The sequence below is a fragment of the Aquarana catesbeiana genome, linkage group LG04 (assembly GCF_042186555.1).
Source record: "Aquarana catesbeiana isolate 2022-GZ linkage group LG04, ASM4218655v1, whole genome shotgun sequence".
Classification (NCBI taxonomy): domain Eukaryota; kingdom Metazoa; phylum Chordata; class Amphibia; order Anura; family Ranidae; genus Aquarana; species Aquarana catesbeiana.
In genome coordinates, this window is record NC_133327.1 from 133,076,984 (window position 1) to 133,102,198 (window position 25,215).

A 25,215-nucleotide genomic window follows, 5' to 3' on the forward strand; every position below is an offset into this window, starting at 1 on the left:
CAGTGGGGCTCTTCACTCTTCAATGCTTGTTTTTGTACTATGCAAAAAAGGATCTACTTACCAAATTCCTTGTGACCAGGTCTCCTGAAGCCACTTCCCTAAGAAGCTCCAGCCAAAGGTCACAGGTCTGTTGTCATTAGGTACAATACAGGACCAATTGTGTTGTGATGCAGTGGGCCCACATTAACATTGAAAAAGTCTACTATAAACGCATGACATCTCCAGTGGCATTACATTTACAAAAACATTTATTGGATTGTTCAGGGTGGAGGTGTGCCAAACTGGAGGGTAATTATATACCACAGAGTAAGGAAAATCCAATGGTACAGAAGTGATGTTGATAACCGTGGACCACATTTGTTGCCAGTCATGGGTCAATAATTGATTACTTTCATGTGTTGCCTGGAATTATTTTTTAACCTTTTACCAACCACATAATGCACATGTGCACCTGCAAGGAGGGTGGGCTTTAATGCCCCTACACTGCACATATGCGTCCATGGTAGCCAAGTGCTGAGAGAACAGTGACTGAGCTGTTGCAGACAGCTCCCTGCCTCTTGTTATGATTGGGACCCGGCTGGACAGGCTCCTGATCATGTGACCACTGCGACAGCCAAACAAATATGTTGTCATCAAGTTACCTAACAAATATAATTGAATTGTGAGTAGGAGCAGGAGAGCAAAGCTGGAGCAAATGTAGCACTGCAAAGCATGAAAGGGCTGCACACGTGGTACTGTTTCAACCCAATAACATTAACACGTATTTATTAGACTATTTACGTTAAACAGATCTCTTTTACAGTTGTATCTGAAATAAAAAACAGGAAATAGAATAGACAAAACATTCCCCTTTTCCCCTTTAATTTTTACTTGCACCTCACCACTTGCAAATGTGGAACCCATTAATTGTTAGTCTTGTCAACAAAATGACCTATCCCCGCCAATGTGGCTGGTTATTTTGGCGTTTGGATGTTCCACAGAGGAAGCCAAACAAACCAGCCACTATCTGGCTAACAGAGACGACCACCTCTAATAATCCCACAACAGCGAGAGGCGCATATACTGCGATGTGAATAATCTTCTGAGAATCCTCATCAATCGTTAGGTTCAGGTCAAAGTCCAGGTCCAGATTAAAGTCAAAAGAATTCTTCCCATGGACAGTCACACTGTCATTAATTTGTTTGGGAGAGCAAGTAGTATTCGTAAACCAAACTAGGTCAAAATCCAGGCTTTGGAAGTCACTGTGAAGACAACAATAGACAGCGTTAAATAAACCAAAAAAACCTGCATGGTACATGCAAAAGAACCTTTCCTGAAAGAAGCATGGGGGCGGTTCTTGGTGACATTTTTATGAATAAATGCTGGTTATCATGCCAACCTCTGACTTCAATAACCCAGTACAAGTTGAATTTTATTGTAACACTGCTGTTCCCCTTTATTTTGTAAAGTACTGCGTAAACTGTTGGCGCTATATAAATCCTATACATTTATTATAATAATAATAAAAATAAATAGATAAGGATTTCTGACTATACTGATTTGCTTACTTGTTCCAGGTCAGTGACACAGAAAGTATTCAAGCCAATGGGCTATTCCGCTAAGACTTTCACTAAGATGACAATGACATCTGATTAAATTGGTTATAAACATCAGAAATATGAATAAAGCATATCACTCTATAGTGTGTACTTGTCTCAAGTTTTCTGTCTGCTCCTTCATTCCTCTGCTATCAGCATGAATCACTTCTGACAAGTTTTCCTGACACCATAAGAAAAATGGTGACAGGGGAGGGACCGCCAGCTGATTGACAGCTTCAGCTCTGTTTCTGTGAGCTGTGTACAGGGGGGTGTGTTTCTTCCCTCCAATCAGCTTTCAGAGATCTCCTCACTGAGCTCTGCAGAGTGTGACTTCAGCTCTCCGCCCCCCTTTTTTTGAACTTTCAGACAAGCTTTTAAGTTGTGCACTTTGAATAGATGTAGGGGAAAGACGTCTGTAGATAAGCAGGTACAACTTATGTAGGTGGATTTGTTTGATGTCTGTGGCCAGTCACTTCACTGGGTATATGTAAGGGTTTACAACCACTTGCTTTATGTACATTACAGCTCCTAAATTTGAGTTTAGGAGTCTTTGGCATTTTTTTTGCCAAAGCTCCTTAACTCAGCTCCATAAAAGCTCATTAGTCAATGTACACATAGGCTTTTACCAGAGTTTAGGAGCATGCAGCAGTTAGGGGAGCTTCAAGCTCCCTCTCCTGAACACGGAAGAATCCCATTCAGGAAAGAAACGCCTTGACTGCCAGCTGCCAGAAAACGCAAACGTGGCACAATCATAGTTACATAGTTGGTAAGGTTGAATAAAGACAACAGTCCATCCAGTTTAACCTGTGTAGAAAAATAATTTCCCATATCCCCGTATATCATTTTCGTTAAGATGTACTTCCAAGAGTCTTTTTTAAATTATCCATTCTTCCTGCCAACACCACCGAATGTGGAAGAGAGTTCCACATCCTTACCAACCTGACTGTAAAAAACCCCTACGCAGCTCAAGGTTAAACCACTTCTCTTCCAGTCTCATTGTGTGGCCCCATGTCCTCTTACACTCCCTGGGACTGAAAAGTTTTATGCTTACGCTGGGATCCCCGTTGAGATATTTGTATATTGCTATCAAATCTCCTCTCATGCGTCTCTTCTCCAGGAAGAAATAAATTCAGTGCTTGTAGTCTTTCCTTATAACTGAGGTCCCCCAGACCCCATATTCATTTAGTTGCCCTTCCCTGGACTCTCTCCAGCTCCAGCACATCTCTTCTGAGGACTGGTGACCAGAAATGGACAGAATACTCCAGATGCGGCCGAACCAGAGTCTTATAAAGTGGCAGAATAATCGCTTTATCTTTGGAGTAAATTCCCTTTTTAATGCATTCTAATATTCTGCTGGCTTTGGTAGCTGCAGCTTGAGACTGCATACTATTGCTCAGTCTGTGTTCTATTAGGACCCCTAGATCCTTCTCCATCCTGGAAACCCCTAGGGGTTCTCCCCTAATGAGTAACTTGCGTTCATATTTTTACCCCCCAAGTGCATTACCTTGCATTTTCCAGTGTTAAACTTCATTTGCCATGCAGTAGCCCACTCCATTAATTTATTCAGGTCCTCTTGTAAAGTTACTATGTCCTACTGTGTTGTTATTGCCCTGCATATTTTTGTGTCATCAGCAAATACTGAGATCTAGCTATTTATCTCATCCTCTATATCATTTATAAATAAATTAAACAGAATTGGTCCCAGGACAGAGCCTTGGGGTACCCTACTAACTACTCTAGACCATTCTGAGTATAGGTTATTTATCACAACTCTTTGGACACGCCACCGTAGCCAGTTTTCTATCCAAGAATAAACCTTATGGTCCATGCCTACAGACCTCAGCATTTGTGGGGGACTGTATCAATGGTTTTGCAAAATCCAGATACAGCACATCCACCGGCCAACCATTGTCCAGCTCGCTTCCTCGTAGAATGTTAATAGGTTGGTTTAGCAAGAGCGACCTTTCGTAAATGCATGCTGATTACTGCTAATGATACGGTTTTCATCAGCAAATTCATTCCCTCAAATACTTTACAAAGTACTGACATTAGACTGACAGGCCTATAGTTCTCAGGAATAGATCTCTGCCCTTTTTTGAATATTGGTACCAAATGGGCTTTTCGCCAATCAGCTGGTACCAATCCTGTCAGTATGCTGTCCTTTGACGTTTAGGAATAGCGGTCTGGCATTAAACTGAGTTCTTTAAGGACTTTTTTTTTTCATTTGAATAGAGTAAGGGTAGATTATAGGTTATAGCCCCTGCCAGTTTTTTTTGCCATCTGTGTCCCATGGGGGAGAATTACTCTCATTTGCTATCCCATGTCAAAACAGAAAGTGAGAGGAAAGTTAGGGAATCCCAAGTTGACACCAGAATTACTGTCTCCTTTGATAGATTTCTCCTCTGTTACTGTTCTGATGAGGACCTGAAATTTAGATTTTCTTGTAATTGTATATTTTTAATGATAATGGTAAACAGGACAAATAGAGAGGATACATCTCCCCAAGGGGGGGGGGGGGGGCTCAGACAGCAATAAAAACCTGACAGGTGTTCTAATCCATTTCCACTCTTTCCAAAATAAGACAAAGAAAAAGTTTTGTCTTTAGTTATACTTGAATGACAAACTCAAGCCAAATTTTGATCAGGTTTTTATCTCTCTCCTTGGTCCTATTGAGGGCATTTTTTTAATTGTCAGTTATGAGTAAGCACTAACGTTAGTGCGAAACGTCAGCTCTCTTTTGTCTGCTGTTACCTTTGATTTTGATGTGAACCTTTCCAAATAAACAAGGCTAATTTAAGAGTGCGGCTGTCCAGAATCTATTCATGTTCATGGGGCGGGGGCGGCGTCGGCGTTAAAGTGCTGCTATTTTTAGCAGCGCTTTACCGTCGTATTTGTGGAGGTATTCGGCCGCTAGCGGGACGCTTTTAACTCCCGCTAGCGGCCGAGAAAGGGTTAAAACCACCCGCAAAGCGCTGCTGCAGCATTTTAATGGGCAGGAGCGGTATACACACTGCTCCTTCACCGCTCCAAAGATGCTGCTAGCAGGACTTTTAACATCCTGCCAGCGCACCACTCCAGTGTGAAAGCCCTTGGGCTTTCACACTGGAGAGACAGGAGCGGCTCTTTCACGGCGCTTTGCAGGGGCTATTTTTAGCGCTGTAGCGCCTGCAAAGCACCCCAGTGTGAAAGGGGTCTTCCTGTCCCTATGACACCCATACAAGAAACCATGGGAGCAGCTGTCATCAGGACAGGAAAGCACAGACAGCATTTAAAGCACTGTCAGACGTTCTAGGCCTACCTTACCTAACTAAAAAATGATTTGTCTGTGTCTTTATTTGAGAGATTTCCCATCATTTCTTGTCCTGACAAGAAGTAATCAGAAATTTCTCCAATCTTCTCTCTATGAAGAAATAAAATGCTTTGGCTTTAATTGGGCTTTGACATATTGCTTTATATTTTGTGTCTTACATCCTTTACGATGGGAGTAATAATCTTATGGTTATATTTGAAAGACAAAATTATCATATAGAATAATTCAAGACAAATAAGCAATATATAAGAATAAGTCAAAATATAATGAAACTATGTGCTCCACCAGTCACACAGATATGGCTTGTTGTATAAAACAGGACTAGAAAGCCATAAATAAAATCACACATAGGTTACTCTCAGAGAGCGGTAAGTTTACCTGAAGTTTCGCAGGCTGTAATCACAGCGATCCAAGGTAATGCTTCCTTTTTCACAGATCAGAGGTCCTTTACTGATAGCAAACAGCGCTATAAGAGTGCAGTAGAGGCCACCAATTATACTGAAAATACATAGCAGAGAGGAGGACAGCATCTGCAGGACACAGAAGGTTAGATCTTTTGACAGTTTCCATAGAAGATGTATGGACAATAATATAAAAGCATTTGTAAAGGTAATTAACATTATCCCTGGAAAGAAAGCCTTTGTTATTGCTTTATTGAAAACATGACCATAGTTTTGCTGGAGATCTCTTACATTTTAAACCTAAAATCTGGATATAAATGGCACAAATAAATGAGTGAATGTTATCTTTAATACATCAATGTACTTTATAAAATGCAAGCAGAGTAAGTCCATGCATTTGAAAGTAAACTCTGTTCAACGCAGCAGAAAGCCGGATAGTCTATATAGGGACCGCACTGCATCTGAGGTCAGATTGTTGCTATAGGAGCTAAATTGATGAGGACATAAACAGAGTTTTCTTCTGAAAAAGTCACCTCGTTTTTAAATGTAATTCATTATAATACAGCCACTCACAATATTTTCCTTGTCAAAAGAAGTTTATTGAGTATACAATGTTATAAAGATACATAAAGTAAGTTTACAAGGATCTATAAAGTAAGCTCATTGTTTTACAGTAGGGTTTATATAGGTAAATATCATGAAATTTCAAATATTAAACATTGGGTTCACGTAAACCTAGATTAAAGATATATATCATTTCCTTAGTTCAATATTTTCATGTTTAATGAATTCCACTACCTTGAAGGTCAGGGGACTATCAATGGGAACAACCCGTGTTGCTTTATACGATAACCTGTATACCTACCTTGGGGAACGAGGAGAGTAAGTTTTTGGATTGGGAAGTGATCTTACCATATTTTCTTCTTAAAGCGTATACTATATATTAATAATGCTTTGATTCCCTTCATTGGGCAAATATCAATCAATCAGTTATTTTTGTGGATTTCTAGAATAACTATATACTTATTTAAAGTTAGCCAATAAATACATTTTCTAAAAAATGTAATTTACATTGTTACATGATTAGAAGAGTATTTAATTTTTGGACTTGAATCCATCCATCCTCAGCAATATGTAAACTTGGATTGTTTCCTAAGGCCCTCACATCCAATACAAGCCTCTTCCAATTAAGCATCTTCCACCCAAGAACCCTAATTTGAAGTACACAAGTGGAGACAGGTTTTGAGAAACTGCTAAAGTCATGATTTTTTAAGAGAAGGTGCTTCTGACACCCTTTTTCCATCTGCTTTGTATTTTTTAGAAAAGCATTTGATATGTTCTTTGCCAGGGGAACCTAGAGGAAGCCTTGAGAAAGACATGGAGCTCCCAGCTAAGTTTAGGGGGGCCTTATCTAAGATCTGTGTCAAGGGATTAAGTTGGGTCTGGAGAAGCTCACTGGAGAGAGCCAGGAGGAAGTTGGTGGGGAAGAGTCCAGCTGTCCTATAGTGGTGTGAATCTACATCCCTCACTAGGAAGAGCCTGGTGGATATTGGCAGGAGGCAACTGATGATCCTGTGGCTATGTGAGTACAAGACTCCAGTGCTGAAGAACAGTGACTCTGCAGTTTTTAAGCTCTGGAGAGAGTACAGTTCACCAAGAGATATCCTGTGGGACATTCAGTCTTGTGCAGTTGCAGCCAGCAATTTTGTGAAGCGCAGAGAGAAATTAAGTTCTCAAGTTGTTCAGTTTTTTAGTTCATCGGTGTATCTCATGCTCCCTACCCCTATCTAAGTTCATCGTTTCCAATAAAAAGGAAAAAAAAGGAAAACGGTTATTTGGAGCCAGTGGAGGAGTGCTGAAAATGCAGTGTGCCTGGCTGTGTGTGCCCTAAGGGGGAAATAGGAGCCAATTCACCAACGGCTCCTACCGGGGTGCGCTACAAATATGTGTTTGTTATCTTCCAGTTATTTCATTTTACCTTGGTAATGATTCAAAGTATACCTACCCCACATCTTGAGTTACAGCTACCTTTCTTCCTTGCTGCCAGGGTCATTGACACAGCTGGTAATACCTAAGGGAAGCAATAGCAAAGGTTAAAAAGCAGCATTCTATAATACATAAACATATACCAATCACTAGAGCCTAGAGCTGCAAGTGATGACATTTTGATAGAGAAGGGCATACACTAAATCCTAACTAAAGTCATGTGCTCTAACAGTTCACATTGCAGGTTAGTCACATGAAGAGGTTAGGATTTGTTTAGGAGGTTGTTTTATCTTGGTCTACTGTAAACTGTAAGGGCACTTTCACACTGAGGCGTGGGGGGCGTCAGTGGTAAAGCGGCGCTTTTTGGCCACTAGCGGGGCGCTTTTAACCCCCCGCTAGTGGACATATAAAGGGTTAAAAGCCCCCCAGCTGCTCTCTCTCTCTCTCTCTCTCTCTCTCTCTCTCTCTCTCTTTTTCCAGCTTGAGGGGAGAGCGGGCTATCATTATATAGCAAAGGAGGAGGCATTTTAGAATACCTGTAGGAAAGTTCACTTTAAGCATAAAAAAGTGATCACTGACGCAAATTCTTAGATTCCTAATAATAATTCTAAAGGAGTATTTGAGTGAAGTAACTACCATTTTACTCTAATCAGAATAAATAAAGTGGTCCATACAAGCTAAATCTAGCACCCAAAAGCTTTATTTCAAATTAATGGCATAAGGCAGCAGTCATCCACAGAGCATCTTGATGCATTTTGCAACACGGTGCTTACCTATTGCCCCACAAATGAAGGCATTCATTGGCTGACTGTTATCTTGTGCTGCTGATTTAAAATAAAGGTTTTAGACCCTGGATTAGGCTTTATGTCTCGTTTTACCCTGATTTACGCTGGATGTCGTTCAACAGCCAGACAGAGCTGAGGTCTGTACCCATGTTTCAGGAGTTGAGATGATTTTCCCATGGGGCAGCAGGTAACTTTTTTTTTTTTTTTAATCAGATTCTTTTTTATTTTATAGCAGGTCATTTATTGTTTTATGGGGCAGCAGGTCATTTATTATTTTAAGCTATCCTTGTAATAACCTCTCTTTGGAAACAGATAACAGAACTAGGAAGTAATCAAATTACCACTATATACAAAAGTAACAACATTTTCCTTTGCTGTATTGGTGGTGGATATGCCTAGGACAGTGTTTCTCAACTCCAGTCCTCAAGGTGCCCCAACAGGTCATGTTTTCAGGATTTCCCTTGGATGAAACAGCTGCGGTGATTACTTATGTCCCGTAAACACGAGCGGTATTTCCGTCGGAAAAATCTTGGATGGTTTTTCCGACGGAATTCCGCTCAAGCTTGCCTTGCATACACACGGTCACACAAAAGTTCGCTGAACTTTCGACCGTCAAGAACGCGGTGACGTAAAACACTACGACGAGCCGAGAAAATGAAGTTCAATGCTTCCGAGCATGCGTGTTTTTTGTGCGCGTCGGAATTGCATACAGACAAACGTATTTTGCTGGCGGCATTTCTGTGTGTACGGGGCATAAGGCAGTGAAACTGATCAAATCACCTGTGCAAAATAATGGAACGCCTGGAAACATGACCTGTTGGGGCGCATTGAGGACTGGAGTTGAGAAACACTGGCCTAGGAACTGCCACACTGACTGAAAGGAATTTAAAAACCAATTGAAGGAAATCAAGAGAAAGCTTCTCACTGGTTTATGTGTAATATTGCTTCTGGAATTCATGTTGAATAATGTAGAATATTTGCAGTGGATCTGGCATGGTGTTCTGCCTGGAAATTAAAGAGTAACTCCACCTTTGTTGAGAAAAAAACAATCCTCTCCAGGTGATCTATGGTACATTACAAGGATTTTAACAAACTTTGTTGCAAATTCCTACCTTTTGTTATTCTGAAGAGATCCCTGTCTGTTTGCCTGTGTACATGTGGAAAGTGAATCTAATTGAAGTAAATTCATAATTATCAATAAGCTGCTGCAGCGGCAGGGCTTTAATGAGGAAAATGACAGGGTCTCCATCCCTTTAGATGTGATTTCTTATTAGGAGTATATCACCAAAAATGACATTTTTGTTGCAGGAGATGCCGGATATCTGACTTGTATCTTAGTGTAGACTTCTGAAAATCAGTGAGCATATCACACAAGCAGGAAATTATTTTTCTGGAGGACTTCCTGTATGCATTCTGTGTACAGAACACCTCCAGGTAGCCATATTGCATTGCATTTTACAGAAAATTACAGCGCTACAGATTGAAAAGGAAAGGTAATTTTTTTAACAACATTCAATTACAATATGACTTGTGAGCAATTGTATACGCTAGATTTTTTTTTTTTTCTATTTGCTATTTTTTTCCCTGACGAAAGTGGAGTTACCCTTTAAAGTGAATAACTGCAAATTACATCAGGTAAGTTGATCACTGTGTCTTTAAAAAAGTAAGGACATAAGGTGTTAGTAGATTCTATTTAAAGCCAAATCCTTTGGATACACAGTACATACTGTACGTGAACCGTGCAGGATCAATGTGATTTTAAAGTGATTGTAAAAACAGAAGGTTTTTTTTATCTTAATGCATTCTATGCATTAAGATAAAAAGCCTTCCGTGTGCAGCAGCCCCCCTAACACTTACCTGAGCCCCCTCTCTTCCCTGCTATGTCCACGATTGTCTCAGCCGTCTGAAATTCTCCCTCCTGATTGGCTGAGACACAGCAGAGGCGCCATTGGCTGTCACTGCTGTCAATTAAAGTCAGCTAGGCAATCGGGGAGAGATGGGGCGGGGTCGGGGCTCCATGTCTGAATGGACACACAAAGCTGTGACTCGGCTCGGGTCCCCCCATAGCAGGCTGCTTGCTGTGGGGGCACTGAACAGGAGGGAGGGGCCAGGATCACAGAAGAGGGACCTGAGAAGAGGAGGATCCTGGCTGCTCTGTGCAAAACCACTGCAACACAAGCAGGTAAATATAACATGTTTGTTATTTTTATGTGGAAAAAAAAATTGAATTTAGAATCACTTTAAGTGTTTGTTGACCTTGCAGTGGCATAATAAACTTTTGATTACTTTGGTATATAGTGGTAATTTGACTACTTACCAGCAATCTATTTTAAAAGGGAAGTTATTACAGTGATAATTTCATGATATGGGAGTTGATCCAGCTGGGAAGTACTAACTCGATAATTGAAGAACCTGTACTCTCACTTGACTCAGCATTTTTTTATGGCATTACCTGTGATTTTTTACCCCAGTTGGTTTCAGTTTAAGGAATAGCAACTATAAAGTCTAAACCTTGTACCATGTAAGCAAAGGCTAATTGCCAGTTAATCGTCAACATGTTTTTGAGCAAACAAATTTCTAGGTCATTAGCGGCTTGCTTTTAGTAACCAGTGTTTATAAGGCACACGTCATCATAACATCATAATTAGGTGTTTTTATGAGTTTAATATAGATAAGAAAAGTTTTCAGTGGAGAAACATTTTATTACAGTTTTATTCTTCTTGAGTAGGGAATTGGCAAAAGTCTCAAGGTACCCATAACAAATAAACTGATGGTTATTTTGGCCAATAGCAGTTGGATCTGTAAATGATTGTATGTCTGTGGGCTAACACCAACTAGTGCAGACAATATTGGGTATGTTTATGCAATGACTTTCCTACAGCCCAACTTTGCAGAGGTAGAATTTTTAACCACCACCTTCTGTGCATGGATACATTAATTTGCCAAGTATATTTCACATGAGTAATCTATTAGGCTAGGTTGACACTATCCAACACTCCAAAAAGTGCTCTGCCGTCAATCACTTTCCAAAGTGTGGCTTAGCAGCCATTGTCAGGCATTTAGCACATGATCTTGCTGCTTCCAGAATGCCAGTTTTTGTTTGTTTTTTTTTTGCTGAAAGGCAATTTATAATGGGATTAACCACTATAATGCTGGGCAATTTAACCCCCTTCCCGCTCAGGCCAATTTTCAGCTTTCAGCGCTGTCGCACTTTAAATGACAATTGCGCGGACATGCAACACTGTACCCAAACTAAATTTTTATCATTTTTCTCACACAAATAAAGCTTTCTTTTGGTGGTATTTAATCACCACTGGGTTTTCGATTTTTTGCTAAACAAAAAAAGGATTGAAAATTTTGTTTTGTTTTTCTTTGTTTCTTTTAAAAATTTTTGCTAATAAATAATTGTTCTTCATAAATTTAGCCCAAAATGTATTCTGCTACATTTCTTTGAGAAACACCCCCCAAATGACCCCTTTTTGGAAAGTAGATAGTCCAAGGTATTTAGTAAGAGGCATGGCGGGTTTTTTGAAGTTGTAATGTTTTGTCATGATTTTTTGAAAAATGAAGAAATGAAAAAAAAAAAATATTTTTTTACATACTGTCATCAGTGCAGTGTCATCATATCACTGGTGTGGTGGTAATTAGGGACACTGACTGGTGACAGTACAAAAAAAAAAGTTATCATTTAAAAAAAAAAAAAAAAAACAATTTACATTTTTTTATTACATTTTTTCTTTTTTTTTTTACCATAGTAACATTGTACTGCTCTGGGGAAGTGATCAGGATTTTTTTTGTTACACATTATGTTTGCTTATAGGAGTGAATTACATTCCAGCATTTACTGGAAGCGATTTGTTGTATTTTCTTCATGTGGCAGCTGAATGCCAGTGGGAGGGAGAGGATGGGAAACCGTCTTTCAGCTGCTATAGGAGAAAAATACAGAGGATGGGTTCCAGGAAATGCCACCCCTACTCCTGTCCAGGTTCTGAGGGACAGCAAGTTAATGACGTGATCTACCCATCACCTGCCCGCAATTCATCACTAAAAACCCATTCACAGCAATCATCACTAACATCACATCACATCTGTGTGCATGGCTGCGGGTCCGGGAATCGCAGCAATTCCTGCACCCACAACCACCCGCAGTGAAAACGCACCGCTCTTCGTAATCGCGCAAGGCTGCCATTCATTCTGAATGGCACCCCCAAGGATGTAGAAACAAACAAATTGCCCCCCCCCCAAAATGGAGAACCAGCCCCGCTCGCAAGCTCCCCAGCCCCCGCACTTACCCCATCCAGGTCCTGGGTGGCTTCCCCAGCTTATGCGGCTTCTCCCCCCAGCCAATTCAGTCTCTGAACTCGCTTCCTATCCTGATTGGCTGGGAAGAGAAGCAGGAAGACATCTGCGAATATTGATTTGATATTGTCATAAATGGGTGAGCTCAGGGTGCAGTGCTCTGCGCCCCTGGCCCACCCTTTTTGAAGCCAATTAGAGCCTCATTTCCCATGTTTCCCAAGGTTTTATATTCAGGATTGTTTTGTGCTGCTAAGTTGATTGTGCTGTCAACTTATGTGTATATATATATATATATATATATATATATATATATATATATGTATATATATATATATATATATATGTATATATATATGGATTTACTTAATTATGCCACGTTAATGTTCATGCATGAAACTACTTATCACTTGATATGGTCCACAGGATCACCGCCCCTTCCTATGTGCCAAACGCTGCGCTCACAGACCTAAACCTCACTGACAGCTGCCGCTTAAAAATTCAAACAGTGCAAAAATGATAAATGATTCACTATAATCTGCCCTTACCTCAAGTGAAATCAAATAGCAGCGCTAAAATTAAATAATAACAAAAAGAATATATATGTGTGTATATATTAATAAAACTAAAATGTGACAAACTATTAAGTATCACTCACTTAAGAGCAGAATATATTCTAGTGTTATCAAAAGCCATACAGTATATATTAAATTAATACACATAAAAAGTCCAATAAACAGTGACGTAGTGATGTAAGTGATGATTCATAAAATAATATGATATAGATCTTCAGTGAAAAAATCTTCCACCACACCGCTGTGAAATGTGATCTCCACTCCCCTTCAGCGAGCAAACTCACCAGCTACTTTTGCCTTACACTCTTGTGTTCGGCTCACAGGCTATTCCCACACAGTAGGGGGCACAGTGATAACCTCCACTCAATCCCTGTTGGGTGTCCAGAGTATATATACAAGCGTACTCTCCACATGAAAAAAAGAAAAGCGATCCAATAGTGCAGTAACGCAATAAACTTTAATACAAGCAACACTCTCCTCCACCATTGAACTCACATTTCATAAACTTGAATCAAGCAAAGAAGCACAGCAAACATGGTTATCACCAAAAAAAACACTCTCCAAATGATGGACGGACGTATGGTGGTCACAGCGGACCCAGGCAGCTAGGTGTTCGGTAACACTCTCACCCGTTCCCTAGAGTCTCCTGGAGCCGCTTTCCCGCTTCCTCGTATGGCGCTTCCTGTCACAGCGTCCTACGTCAAGCGCGTCAGATTGCCTAGTAGCCACGCCCCGACATGTTTCGTCACAAGGTACTTATTCATGGGATTGGCTAAACAGTCTGGCAATCTTTGTTAAATACCCCCCTCTCGTATGACGCGCGGCAATGATGACACCACGCCTGCGCACTACCTGTGTCTCCGCTCGCACCATACGTGTACATTGCTTTGTGTGCAAAGGTCAACATACATTTAAAATCCTCTATTACTGCAAATGTTAAATATGCCACTATACAGCAACAAGAAAACTGATTGGTAGTCCCCCAAAGCCATCTGTGGACAGCGCAGATCACCAATCATACTCACGTGTGTTCTATATTGCAGGTATAAAGTGACACTTTATAAGACATCTTATAAAAAATATAAAATTTTAATACTGTAGAAAATAAAATTAACATTAAAACTGAATGGTTGAAAAAATGAAAAAACTTAACCCATTACGGTCCACCCCAGATTATTGTATCTCCTGGGCACCCTAAATAAACCTTGACGACACACATTTCTTATCTCAGATTCCCTTTCTGTAATTACTAAAGTGCAATATGTTATCATATCCAGCCTGTCCTCCCTACCTGTCACTCCCACTTATAGGTGATCTCATGATTGCGTTGGTGTTGCAGATTCTCAACCTATCAATATTTAAGATTAGGGTGACATGTATAAAGGACCTCAACTGTTCACTCAATAATCATTAATGAAACAGTTGAGGTCCAATTCTATATTTAAACCCCCAGGGAAAAAACATCTAAAAAGGTATATCCATCGGGTTTCTCGTTGAGAAAGATCCCTTATTCTGTTTGAGCCCCTCCATGATGGATATACAATGTCTATCCCACAGAACTGTAGTACACTGGGGTCCTGGTTATGATATTCCTTAAAATGGAGGGACACGCTGTGATACTTAAAACCATTTTTTATATTGGTTAAATGCTCAGAAATACGGACCCTCAGTAGTCTTTTCGTGCGTCCTACATAGAACAGGCCGCATGGGCACCACATCAAGTACACCACAAATGATGAATTACATGTGATGAACTCCTTTATTTCAAATGTCTCATTTACTCGATTAGTGATGCTCTTCGTGCTCCTGCTCCTGTTTCTCACTGTTCTGCAACATATGCACTTATTGCACGGGAAAAAACCTTTTAGATTGATTTTAATTGATGGTCGGCCTGGAGGGTCAAGGATTTTTCTTACCACTTTGTCTCCAAAGTTGGGGGCCCTTCTGTAAATAAACTTGGGAATTTCTGGTAACATCTCTCCTAGATGTCGGTCCCTACGGAGTATGTACCAATATTTTTTGAAAATGTTCTCTATCTCTCTATACTGACTGTGAAAGTTCGATATAAAGCCCCATTGGTGTTTTTCCTCAGATCTAAACCTTTCTTTATTTTTCAAACAGTCCTCCCTTGGTATATTAGCAACCCGCTCTATGACCTCATCCATGGATTTTTCTGAGTATCCTTTCTGAAGGAATCTCTCCTTTAAAACATTTGCCTGCGTGTAATACTTCCCATGTTCAGTGCAATTCCGGCGGACCCTCAATACACCCGTATTTACATATCCCTCAATCTCTTTTTTGGGTTGTTGCCCTCGTCCTGCCCGACAGCCCCTTCGCCTCCTGGAAATGGTCCCATTGCCCTGTTTGTATATGGCTGTGGTCCCTTCATCACTTCCCTGTTGTTTACTAGATGGTTCTTTCCTCTCTGTGTCCCCCCTCCTCTCCCCCTCCTCCCTCGCTGACCTCCACATATGAGAGATTAACCACTGACCCTACTGAGAAATATAGGGAACAATTAAACTCACTGGTTGAGTGGGGTTATGCTAGTAATGCCCTGAATCTCAGAGAAAGAAGATACCTTGTCCCTAGTGCGTGTAGAATTCCAGTAATATATACACTTCCCAAAATCCACAAGGATGCTAAATTGCCCCCAGCGCGCCCGATTGTAAACGGGATAGGATCCGTCACGGCAAGGTTGGGAGAGTACCTAGATAGGTTTCTCCAGCCAAGTGTGAAAACCACTAAGGCGTATCTGAGAGACACCACTGACCTTCTTCAAAGACTGGGGGAGGTGTGTTTGAATCCTGCCGCCGATATCCTTTTAGTGACAGCAGACGTGTCCTCATTATACACGATCATCCAACATGAGGATGCATCTCTGTCATTGAATTGGGCCCTGAGTAAAAGGGAGGACATTCCTGACATGCAGAAGAGATTTGTGGGCCAGGCCCTAAACTTCTGCATGTCACACAATTATTTTTGGTGGAATGGGCACTTCTTTTCTCAGCAGGTTGGCGTAGCTATGGGGGCTAAATTTGCCCCTAGCCTCGCCAACCTGTTCATGGCTGAGTGGGAGGACAGGTTCATCTTTAGTAAGTCTTTTCCCCAACTGAAATTTATCGAAGGTTTATAGACGACCTCCTGTTCATCTGGGAGGGATCTAGGGACTCTGTCGATGAATTTTTAAAATACCTCAACACCAATATTAAATTGGATGCCCAGATCAGCGAGACGTGCGTTAATTTTTTGGACGTGACCATTGAAAGGAAGGAACAGTCTCTGGTAACTAGTGTATACTTTAAACCGACGGACCGGAACAGTTTTTTATCCATCAGGAGTGGCCATCACCCTGTATGGATAAAGAACATCCCGAAGGGACAATTTTTGAGGGTCCGCCGGAATTGCACTGAACAAGGGAAGTATTACACGCAGGCAAATGTTTTAAAGGAGAGATTCCTTCAGAAAGGATACTCAGAAAAATCCATGGATGAGGTCATAGAGCGGGTTGCTAATATACCAAGGGAGGACTGTTTGAAAAATAAAGAAAGGTTTAGATCTGAGGAAAAACACCAATGGGGCTTTATATCGAACTATCACAGTCAGTATAGAGAGATAGAGAACATTTTCAAAAAATATTGGTACATACTCCGTAGGGACCGACATTTAGGAGAGATGTTAACAGAAATTCCCAAGTTTATTTACAGAAGGGCCCCCAACTTTGGAGACAAAGTGGTAAGAAAAATCCTTGACCCTCCAGGCCGACCATCAATTAAAATCAATCTAAAAGGTTTTTTCCCGTGCAATAAGTGCATATGTTGCAGAACAGTGAAAAACAGGAGCAGGAGCACGAAGAGCATCACTAATCGAGTAAATGAGACATTTGAAATAAAGGAGTTCATCACATGTAATTCATCATTTGTGGTGTACTTGATGTGGTGCCCATGCGGCCTGTTCTATGTAGGACGCACGAAAAGACTACTGAGGGTCCGTATTTCTGAGCATTTAACCAATATAAAAAATGGTTTTAAGTATCACAGCGTGCCCTCTATTTTAAGGAATATCATAACCAGGACCCCAGTGTACTACAGTTCTGTGGGATAGACATTGTATATCCATCATGGAGGGGCTCAAACAGAATAAGGGATCTTTCTCAACGAGAAACCCGATGGATATACCTTTTTAGATGTCTTTTCCCTGGGGGTTTAAATATAGAATTGGACCTCAACTGTTTCATTAATGATTATTGAGTAAACAGTTGAGGTCCTTTATACATGTCACCCTAATCTTAAATATTGATAGGTTGAGAATCTGCCACACCAACGCAATCATGAGATCACCTATAAGTGGGAGTGACAGGTAGGGAGGACAGGCTGGATATGATAACATATTGCACTTTAGTAATTACAGAAAGGGAATCTGAGATAAGAAATGTGTGTCGTCGAGGTTTATTTAGGGTGCCCAGGTGATACAATAATCTGGGGTGGACCGTAATGGGTTAAGTTTTTTTATTTTTTCAACCATTCAGTTTTAATGTTAATTTTATTTTCTACAGTATTAAAATTTTCTATTTTTTATAAGATGTCTTATAAAGTGTCACTTTATACCTGCAATATAGAACAAACGTGAGTATGATTGGTGATCTGCGCTGTCCACAGATGGCTTTGCGGGACTACCAATCAGTTTTCTTGTTGCTGTATAGTGGCATATTTAACATTTGCAGTAATAGAGGATTTTAAATGTATGTTGACCTTTACACACAAAGCAATGTACACGTATGGTGCGAGCGGAGACACGGGTAGTGCGCAGGCGCGGTGTCATCATTGCCGCGCGTCATACGAGAGGGGGGTTATTAAGAAAGATTGCCAGACTGTTTAGCCAATCCCATGAATAAGTCCCTTGTGACAAAACATGTCGGGTCGTGGCTACTAGGCAATCTGACGCGCTTGATGTAGGACACTGTGACAGGAAGCGCCATACGAGGAAGCGGGGAAGCGGCTCCAGGAGACTCTAGGGAATGGGTGAGAGTGTTACCGAACACCTAGCTGCCTGGGTCCGCCGTGACCACCATACGTCCGTCCATCATTTGGAGAGTGTTTTTTTTGGTGATAACCCTGTTTGCTGTGCTTCTTTGCTTGCTTCAAGTTTATGAAATGTGAGTTCAATGGTGGAGGAGAGTGTTGCTTGTATTAAAGTTTATTGCGTTACTGCACTATTGGATCGCTTTTCTTTTTTTCATGTGGAGAGTACGCTTGTATATATACTCTGGACACCCAACAGGGATTGAGTGGAGGTTATCACTGTGCCCCCTACTGTGTGGGAATAGCCTGTGAGCCGAACACGAGAGTGTAAGGCAAAAGTAGCTGGTGAGTTTGCTCGCTGAAGGGGAGTGGAGATCACATTTCACAGCGGTGTGGTGGAAGATTTTTTCACTGAAGATCTATATCATATTATTTTATGAATCATCACTTACATCACTACGTCACTGTTTATTGGACTTTTTATGTGTATTAATTTAATATATACTGTATGGCTTTTGATAACACTAGAATATATTCTGCTCTTAAGTGAGTGATACTTAATAGTTTGTCACATTTTAGTTTTATTAATATATACACACATATATATTCTTTTTGTTATTATTTAATTTTAGCCCTGCTATTTGATTTCACTTGAGGTAAGGGCAGATTATAGTGAATCATTTATGAAACTACTTATGTACATGTTGTATGCTTATGCTATGTATTTTAATATTTATTCAATATGTCAATACATCATTAAATCTCACTGAGTCATACTCATTTGCTTCATTTAAAGTCCCAAATTCCCCTTCTTTTTTACTAGAAACAGGGAAGCACATTTACCTTTTTTTTTCTGGCTCTAATCATGTGCTTCACAAAAAAAAAAAACTGGAGATTATGGGCCAGAGATTAGGGGGGCATCGCCCCTGTGGCCCTTATGGATGGACTGTCGCTGTTCATACTTATTGCAGCACAACTTTAAAGTCGTATTAAACTCAAAAACAAAATGTAATTTATTGCAACTTACCAGTCCTTAGATATGGTATCTGCTTCATTTTTTTTTTTTGCTTTTTTTCCCCTTATTTTGATCTGATTATCTGGCCAGTAACATACTTCTTGTCTTATGGTGTCTCCACACTGGATGAATGAGCAATGGATACACCTTTGGACAGCAGTACTGGTGGCACAGTGGTGTAGTGAGTAGCACTCTCGCCTAGTAAAGAAGGGTCACTGGTTCGAATTCCAACCACAACACTACCTGCCTGGAGTTTGCATGTTCTCCCCCTGCCTGTGTGGGTTTCCTCCGGGTACTCTGGTTTCCTCCCACACTCCAAAGACATGTTGGTAGGTTAATTGGCTTCTGTCCAAAATTGGCCCTAGTATATGAAGGTGAGTTGGGGACCTTAGATTGTGGGCTCCTTGAGGGTAGGGACTGATGTGAGTGTGCAATGTATGTGTGGTGCACTGCGTAAGTTGACGGTGCTATATGGGTACCTTGAATAAAGAGGGATAATTGTAGACACGCTCACTCAGGGTGTCTTTATTCAACCTTACTAACTATGTAACCTGGGAGAGGGTAGTGTTAAAGGATAAGTTCACCTTTTAGAAAAAAATGATAAATACACTTTTTTTGCAGGTAAAAAAATGCATTTATTATTTAGTTTTTTTGGAGCCTGTAAAGGATTTCACCAGGGGTCAGCAGACTGCTGGTGCCATGTAGGTCTCCTTCAGATCTGTCAGTATATCTGTGTACCATACCTCCTGTTAGAGCTGGGCGATTTTCTCCCAAAAAAAAATCTGCGATTTAAAAAAAAACTCGATTCACAATTCGAATCAAGTTTTTTTTTGCTGGACACCACTCCGGTCCTGAAGAGCTGCTGGCAGGAGTTTTTAGGCGAGGCCACGGCTTCGGCCTAGTCAGCGGCATCTGGCCTCACGGACTAGGCCGAAGCCGCGGCCTCACCTAAAAACTCCTGCCCGCAGCTCCTCGGGACTGGTGCGGTGTCAGCGCCGGTCCTGGTGAAAAAAAAAAAAACAAACGAAAAAATCGATTTTCTGAAAATTTTAATTGATTTGACCTCTCAACTCGATTCAAGGTTCAAATCGATTTTTTCCCCAGCCCTACATCCCTTGCAGGCAGGCAGATACACTGACAGGAAGAAACCAATTAAAGCGGTTGTAAACCGTAATGTGTGGAACTTTACTTCCACTTTAACCACCACAGTGCTCCACAGTGCCATTGGTAGTTCATTGAGAACTGCAAGATGACAACCACAAGGGATGTCGGGGCTTGTGTGCTTCACATACAAGCTGTGTAAATGAATGACGCAGCCGCTGCTATATTCACACAGATCTCAATCTTAGTTACAGAAATCAGTAGTTTCTTTCTGCTGGAATTTGCAGCGTGGCTACACGCCTAAAGATACCTTACTGGCTGGATCACCAAGCGAAAAAAAGCCTAAAGAAAACTAAAGCAGCCACCACATCTATGAATTGGTAAGCTGCAGTATTTTACATGATTGGCAGCACAGTGGTGTAGTGGGTAGCACTCTCACCTAGCAGAAATAGGGTCGCTGGTTCAAATCCCGACCACGGCACTACCTGCCTGGAGTTTGCATGTTCTCCCTGTGCCTGCGTGGGTTTCCTCTGGGTACTCCGGTTTCCTCCCACACTCCAAAACACATGCTGGTATGTTAAAAAGCGCCCTGAGGCGATTCAGTTCGCATAGGTAGCACTATACAAGTCACTCACTCACTCATTCATTCATGATTGCTTTGGGGTTTAATACAGCTTTAACCACTTCAATACAGGGCACTTTCCACCCTTCCTGCCCAAGCCAATTTTAAAATTTTTATCATTATCTTCCCACAAATAGTGCTTTCTTTTGGTGGTATTTGATCACCTCTGCGGTTTTTCTTGTTTGCTAAACAAATAAAAAAAGACCGAAAATTTTGAAAAAAAAAGTTTTTCTTCGTTTCTGTTATATCATTTTGTAAATAAGTACGTTTTCTCCTTCACTGATGGGCACTGATGAGGCTGCACTGCCGGGCACTGATAAGGTGGCACTGATGAGCACGGATGAGGTGGCACCAATGAGGTGGCACTGATGAGCACCGATGATGGGCACTGATATGCGACACTGATGGGCACTGATAGGTAGCACTGATGGGCACTCATAGGTGGCTCAGATGGGTACTTATGGGTGGCACTGATGGGCAATGATAGGCAGCACTGATGGGTGGGCACTGATGGTCAAGGATGGGCACTGATAGGTGGAACTGATGGACACTGATGAGTGGCATTGTTTGACACTGTCCGTCAGAGACTCTTTACCTAGATCGGAGTTGCGGTGTGTCAGACTGTGCCCCCGGTACAACATCCACTTTATTAGTTACACCTGTTCAATTGCTTGGTAACACAAATTGCTAATCAGCCAATCACATGGCAGCAAATCAATACATTTAAGAATCTAGACGTTAGCTAAAGTTCAAACAGAATATTAGAATGGGGAAGAAAGAGGAAGTAAGTGACTTTAAGTGACTTTGAAAGTGGCATGGTTGTTGGTGTCAGATGAGCTGGTCTGAGTATTTCCAAAACTTCTGATCTTCTGGGATTTTCACACACAACCATCTCATAGGGTTCACAGAGAATGGTCCGAAAAAGACAAAATTTCCAGTGAGCGGCAGTCGTGTGGGGAAAAATGCCTTGTTGATGTCAGAGGTCAGAGGGGAATGGGCAGATTGGTTTGAGATGAAAGAAAGGCAACAGTAACTCAAATACCCACTTGTTACAACCAAGGTATGCAGAAAACCATCTCTGAACGCATAGCACATCGAACCTTGAAGCAGATGGGCTACAGCAGCAGAAGACCAAACTGGGTGCCACTCCTGTCAGCTAAGAACAGGAAACTCAGGCTACAATTCACACAGGCTCATCAAAATTGTACACTAAAAGATTGGAAAATTGTTGCCTGGTCTGATGAGTCTCGAATTTCAGCTGCGACATTTAGATGGAATGGTCAGAATTTGGCCTAAACATCATGAAAGCATGGATCCATCCTGCCTTGTATCAATGGTTCAGGCTGGTGGTGGTGTAATGGTGTGGGGGATATTTTCTTGGCACCCTTTGGGCCCCTTAGTGCCGGTTCACACTGATGCGAGTTCATGGCGAATTTGATGCGTCAAAAACATTCTAAATTCGCATGTCATCCCTAAAGTCATTGTTTTCTATGACCGTCGTTCACATACATGCGTTGCGATTCCTCTATGAATGCGATGCGATAAAAAAAAGGGTCTTGTGCGAGTTTACAGCGTTGCGTTGCGAATTTAGCCTCCGTAGACATCAATGTAAATCGTTCTGGAATCGCATTGTTGGTTCAGATATGTGCGAATTCCACCACACTACTCTCCACAAAAACCAGGAAATACACAGGAAGTTAACACCCTTTTTTTTTTCCATTATGATTCCATTGGCTAGAATATCAATCGCAGCTATGACCAACTCCTGAAAGTCGCGGTAAAATCACGGTAAAATTGCGGTAAATTCGCTGTAAAATCGCACCTCACACAGGACAAAAAAACGGAACAAATTCGCAGCACAGCAGTGTGAACCGGCACTTAGTACCAAATGAGCATCATATAAACGCCACGGCCTACCTGAGTATTGTTGCTGACCATGTCCATCCCTTTATGACTACAATGTACACATTTTCTCATGGCTACTTCCAGCAGGATAATGCACCATGTCACAAAGCTCAAATCATCTCACCACTGGTTTCTTGGACATAAAAATTAGTTCACTGTACTCAAATGGCCTCCGCAGTTGCCAGATCTCAATTCAATAGAGCACTTTTGGGATGTGTTGGAACGAGAGATTCACAACATGGATGTGCAGCTGAAAAATATGCAGCAACTGCGTGATATAATATCAATATGGACCTCAACCTTGTTAAATCTATGCCACAAAGAATTAAGGCAAAAGGAGGTCCAACCCAGTACTAGAGAGGTGTACCCTGAGTGTATTTGCCCAATATGCCAAAAACTATATGTTATGATTGCAATTTTTTGTATTGGTTTTGTAACTCTCCAAAAACTCTTAAAACTTAATGCCTATTTACATTAACTATCATGACAACCTGGTATATGCGTCTCATCATTTAAATTAACCAGTCTGCACCATTTGACTTATTTACTAAAGAAGCCTAGAATCTTCACTCAAAAAAGCATGTAAATACTCACTTTAATTATCCGATCGGGAAAATCTTCTGCACACGATCTTTTATTCAAAACTAACAGGAATCTGGCTTTTCTGTTTGAATGAAGATTCTCAACTCCTTTAGTAAATCAGCCTCTAGCATTCTCTCAAAGCATCTTTCATTCAGAAAAGGGGAGACTTTGAAAAATTAGTATGTATATATATATATATATATATATATATATATATATATATATATATATTTATATATGTGTATATGTATATATAGTATCTCACAAAAGTGAGTACACCCCTCACATTTTTGTAAATATTTTATTCTATCTTTTCACGTGACAACACTGAAGAAATGACACTTTGCTACAATGTAAAGTAGTGAGTGTACAGCTTGTATAACAGTGTAAATTTGCTGTCACACACAGCCATTAATGTCTAAAAAGCTGGCAACAAAAATGAGTACACCCCCCAGTGAAAATGTCCAAACTGGGTCCAAAGTTTCAATATTTTGTGTGGCCACCATTATTATCCAGCACTGCCTTAACCTTCTTGGGCATGGAGTTCACCAGAGCTTCACAGGTTGCCACTGGAGTCCTCTTCCACTCCTCTATGACGACATCATGGAGTTGGTGGATGTTAGAGACCTTGCACTTCTCCACCTTCCATTTGAGGATGCCCCACAGATGCTCAATAGGGTTTAGGTCTGGAGACATGCTTGGCCAGTCCATCACCTTTACCCTCAGCTTCTTTAACAAGGCAGCAGAGGTGTATTTGGGGTCATTATCATGTTGGAATACTGCCCTGCGGCCAAGTTTCTGAAGGTAGGGGATCATGCTCTGCTTCAGTATCACAGTACATGTTGGCATTCATGGTTCCCTCATGGAAACTGTAGCTCCCCAGTGCCAGCAGCACTCATGCAGCCCCAGACCGTGACACTCCCACCACCATGCTTGACTGCAGGCAAGACACACTTGGCTTGGCAATCTTCGTGTAGAGCAACAGTTCTTTGCCATGAAGTTCCATGTTGAACTTCCAGTGACCAGTATGAGAGAGTGAGAGTGATAACACCAAATTTAACACACCTGCTCCCCATTTACACCTAAGACCTTGTAACACTAACGAGTCACATGACACCGGGGAGGGAAAATGGCTAATTGGGCCCAATTTGGACATTTTCACTTAGGGGTGTACTGACTTTTGTTGCCAGTGGTTTAGACATTAATGGCTGTGTTGAGTTATTTTGAGGGGACAGCAAATTTACACTGTTATACAAGCTGTACACTCACTACTTTACATTGTAGCAAAGTGTCATTTCTTCAGTGTTGTCACATGAAAAGATATAATAAAATATTACAAAAATGTGAGGGGTGTACTCACTTTTGTGATATAATATAAATAAATAAATAAATATATATATATATATATATATATATATATATATATATATATATGTATATTGTATATGCTGTATATAACAATAGATTTTTCATGAGTGTTTTAAATGTATTGCTGTTTTAATATTTAGTCACAAGTGTGTATTTGACAATCAGTGCAACAAATTTGATCAATGTAGTCTAAGGATTAGAACAAGCCTGTTAACTGTCTTGAATAAGATGACTAAAAAATAATAAGCAGGATGGTATACTATCCTTCCTGGAAAGAAAGCTGTTTCAGCATATCTCTAGTGCTTGACACATGACTAAAAGCCTATTTGGCCACATATAGTCTATGCATTGTCAATATTTAAAGTACAGCAGGTATGAGATTCCAAATTCTATAAAAAGGTTGAATTAATACTTACAAGCAATCCTCCTCCAAAGAGTCCTGGAAGCCACCACTCATAACAAGAGATGGAGTTATAAAAGAGTCTCCCATCTTCTACATAGTCTGCAACAAGTGGGGTCAAGTTCAAAATAATAGCAAGTAGAGACAATGCCAACAGAAAGAAGCCATTACAAGTAGACCAGTTCTCTGTACAGGTCATGTTGGGAGATTGTGAACTGATGTCTTCCAAAGACAGACTGGTAACAGTGTGATCTGGAACAATACCTCAAAGGGA

General features: G+C 40.8%; 1 protein-coding gene across 1 annotated transcript; it reads right to left on the reverse strand.

The window, feature by feature from the left end:
• Positions 1–735: 735 nt before the first annotated feature.
• TM4SF20 (transmembrane 4 L six family member 20) lies at positions 736–25,215 on the reverse strand. The gene is made up of 4 exons (XM_073629063.1): positions 24,958–25,215; positions 7,294–7,359; positions 5,266–5,417; positions 736–1,241 (listed from the first exon to the last, which is right to left on the reverse strand). Exons 1-4 carry the CDS (start codon positions 25,138–25,140, stop codon positions 932–934), a joined length of 711 nt encoding a protein of 236 aa, XP_073485164.1. The 5' UTR covers positions 25,141–25,215; the 3' UTR covers positions 736–931.

Coding starts and splice junctions, on each gene's coding strand:
- TM4SF20 (XM_073629063.1), bottom strand. CDS start 25,140: ATGACCTGTACAGAGAACTGGTCTACTTGTAATGGCTTCTTTCTGTTG. Junction 7,360..24,957: donor TCTTTGGAGGAGGATTGCTT/GTAAGTATTAAT, acceptor TGCTTCCCTTAG/GTATTACCAGCTGTGTCAAT. Junction 1,242..5,265: donor TACAGCCTGCGAAACTTCAG/GTAAACTTACCG, acceptor TTGTCTTCACAG/TGACTTCCAAAGCCTGGATT.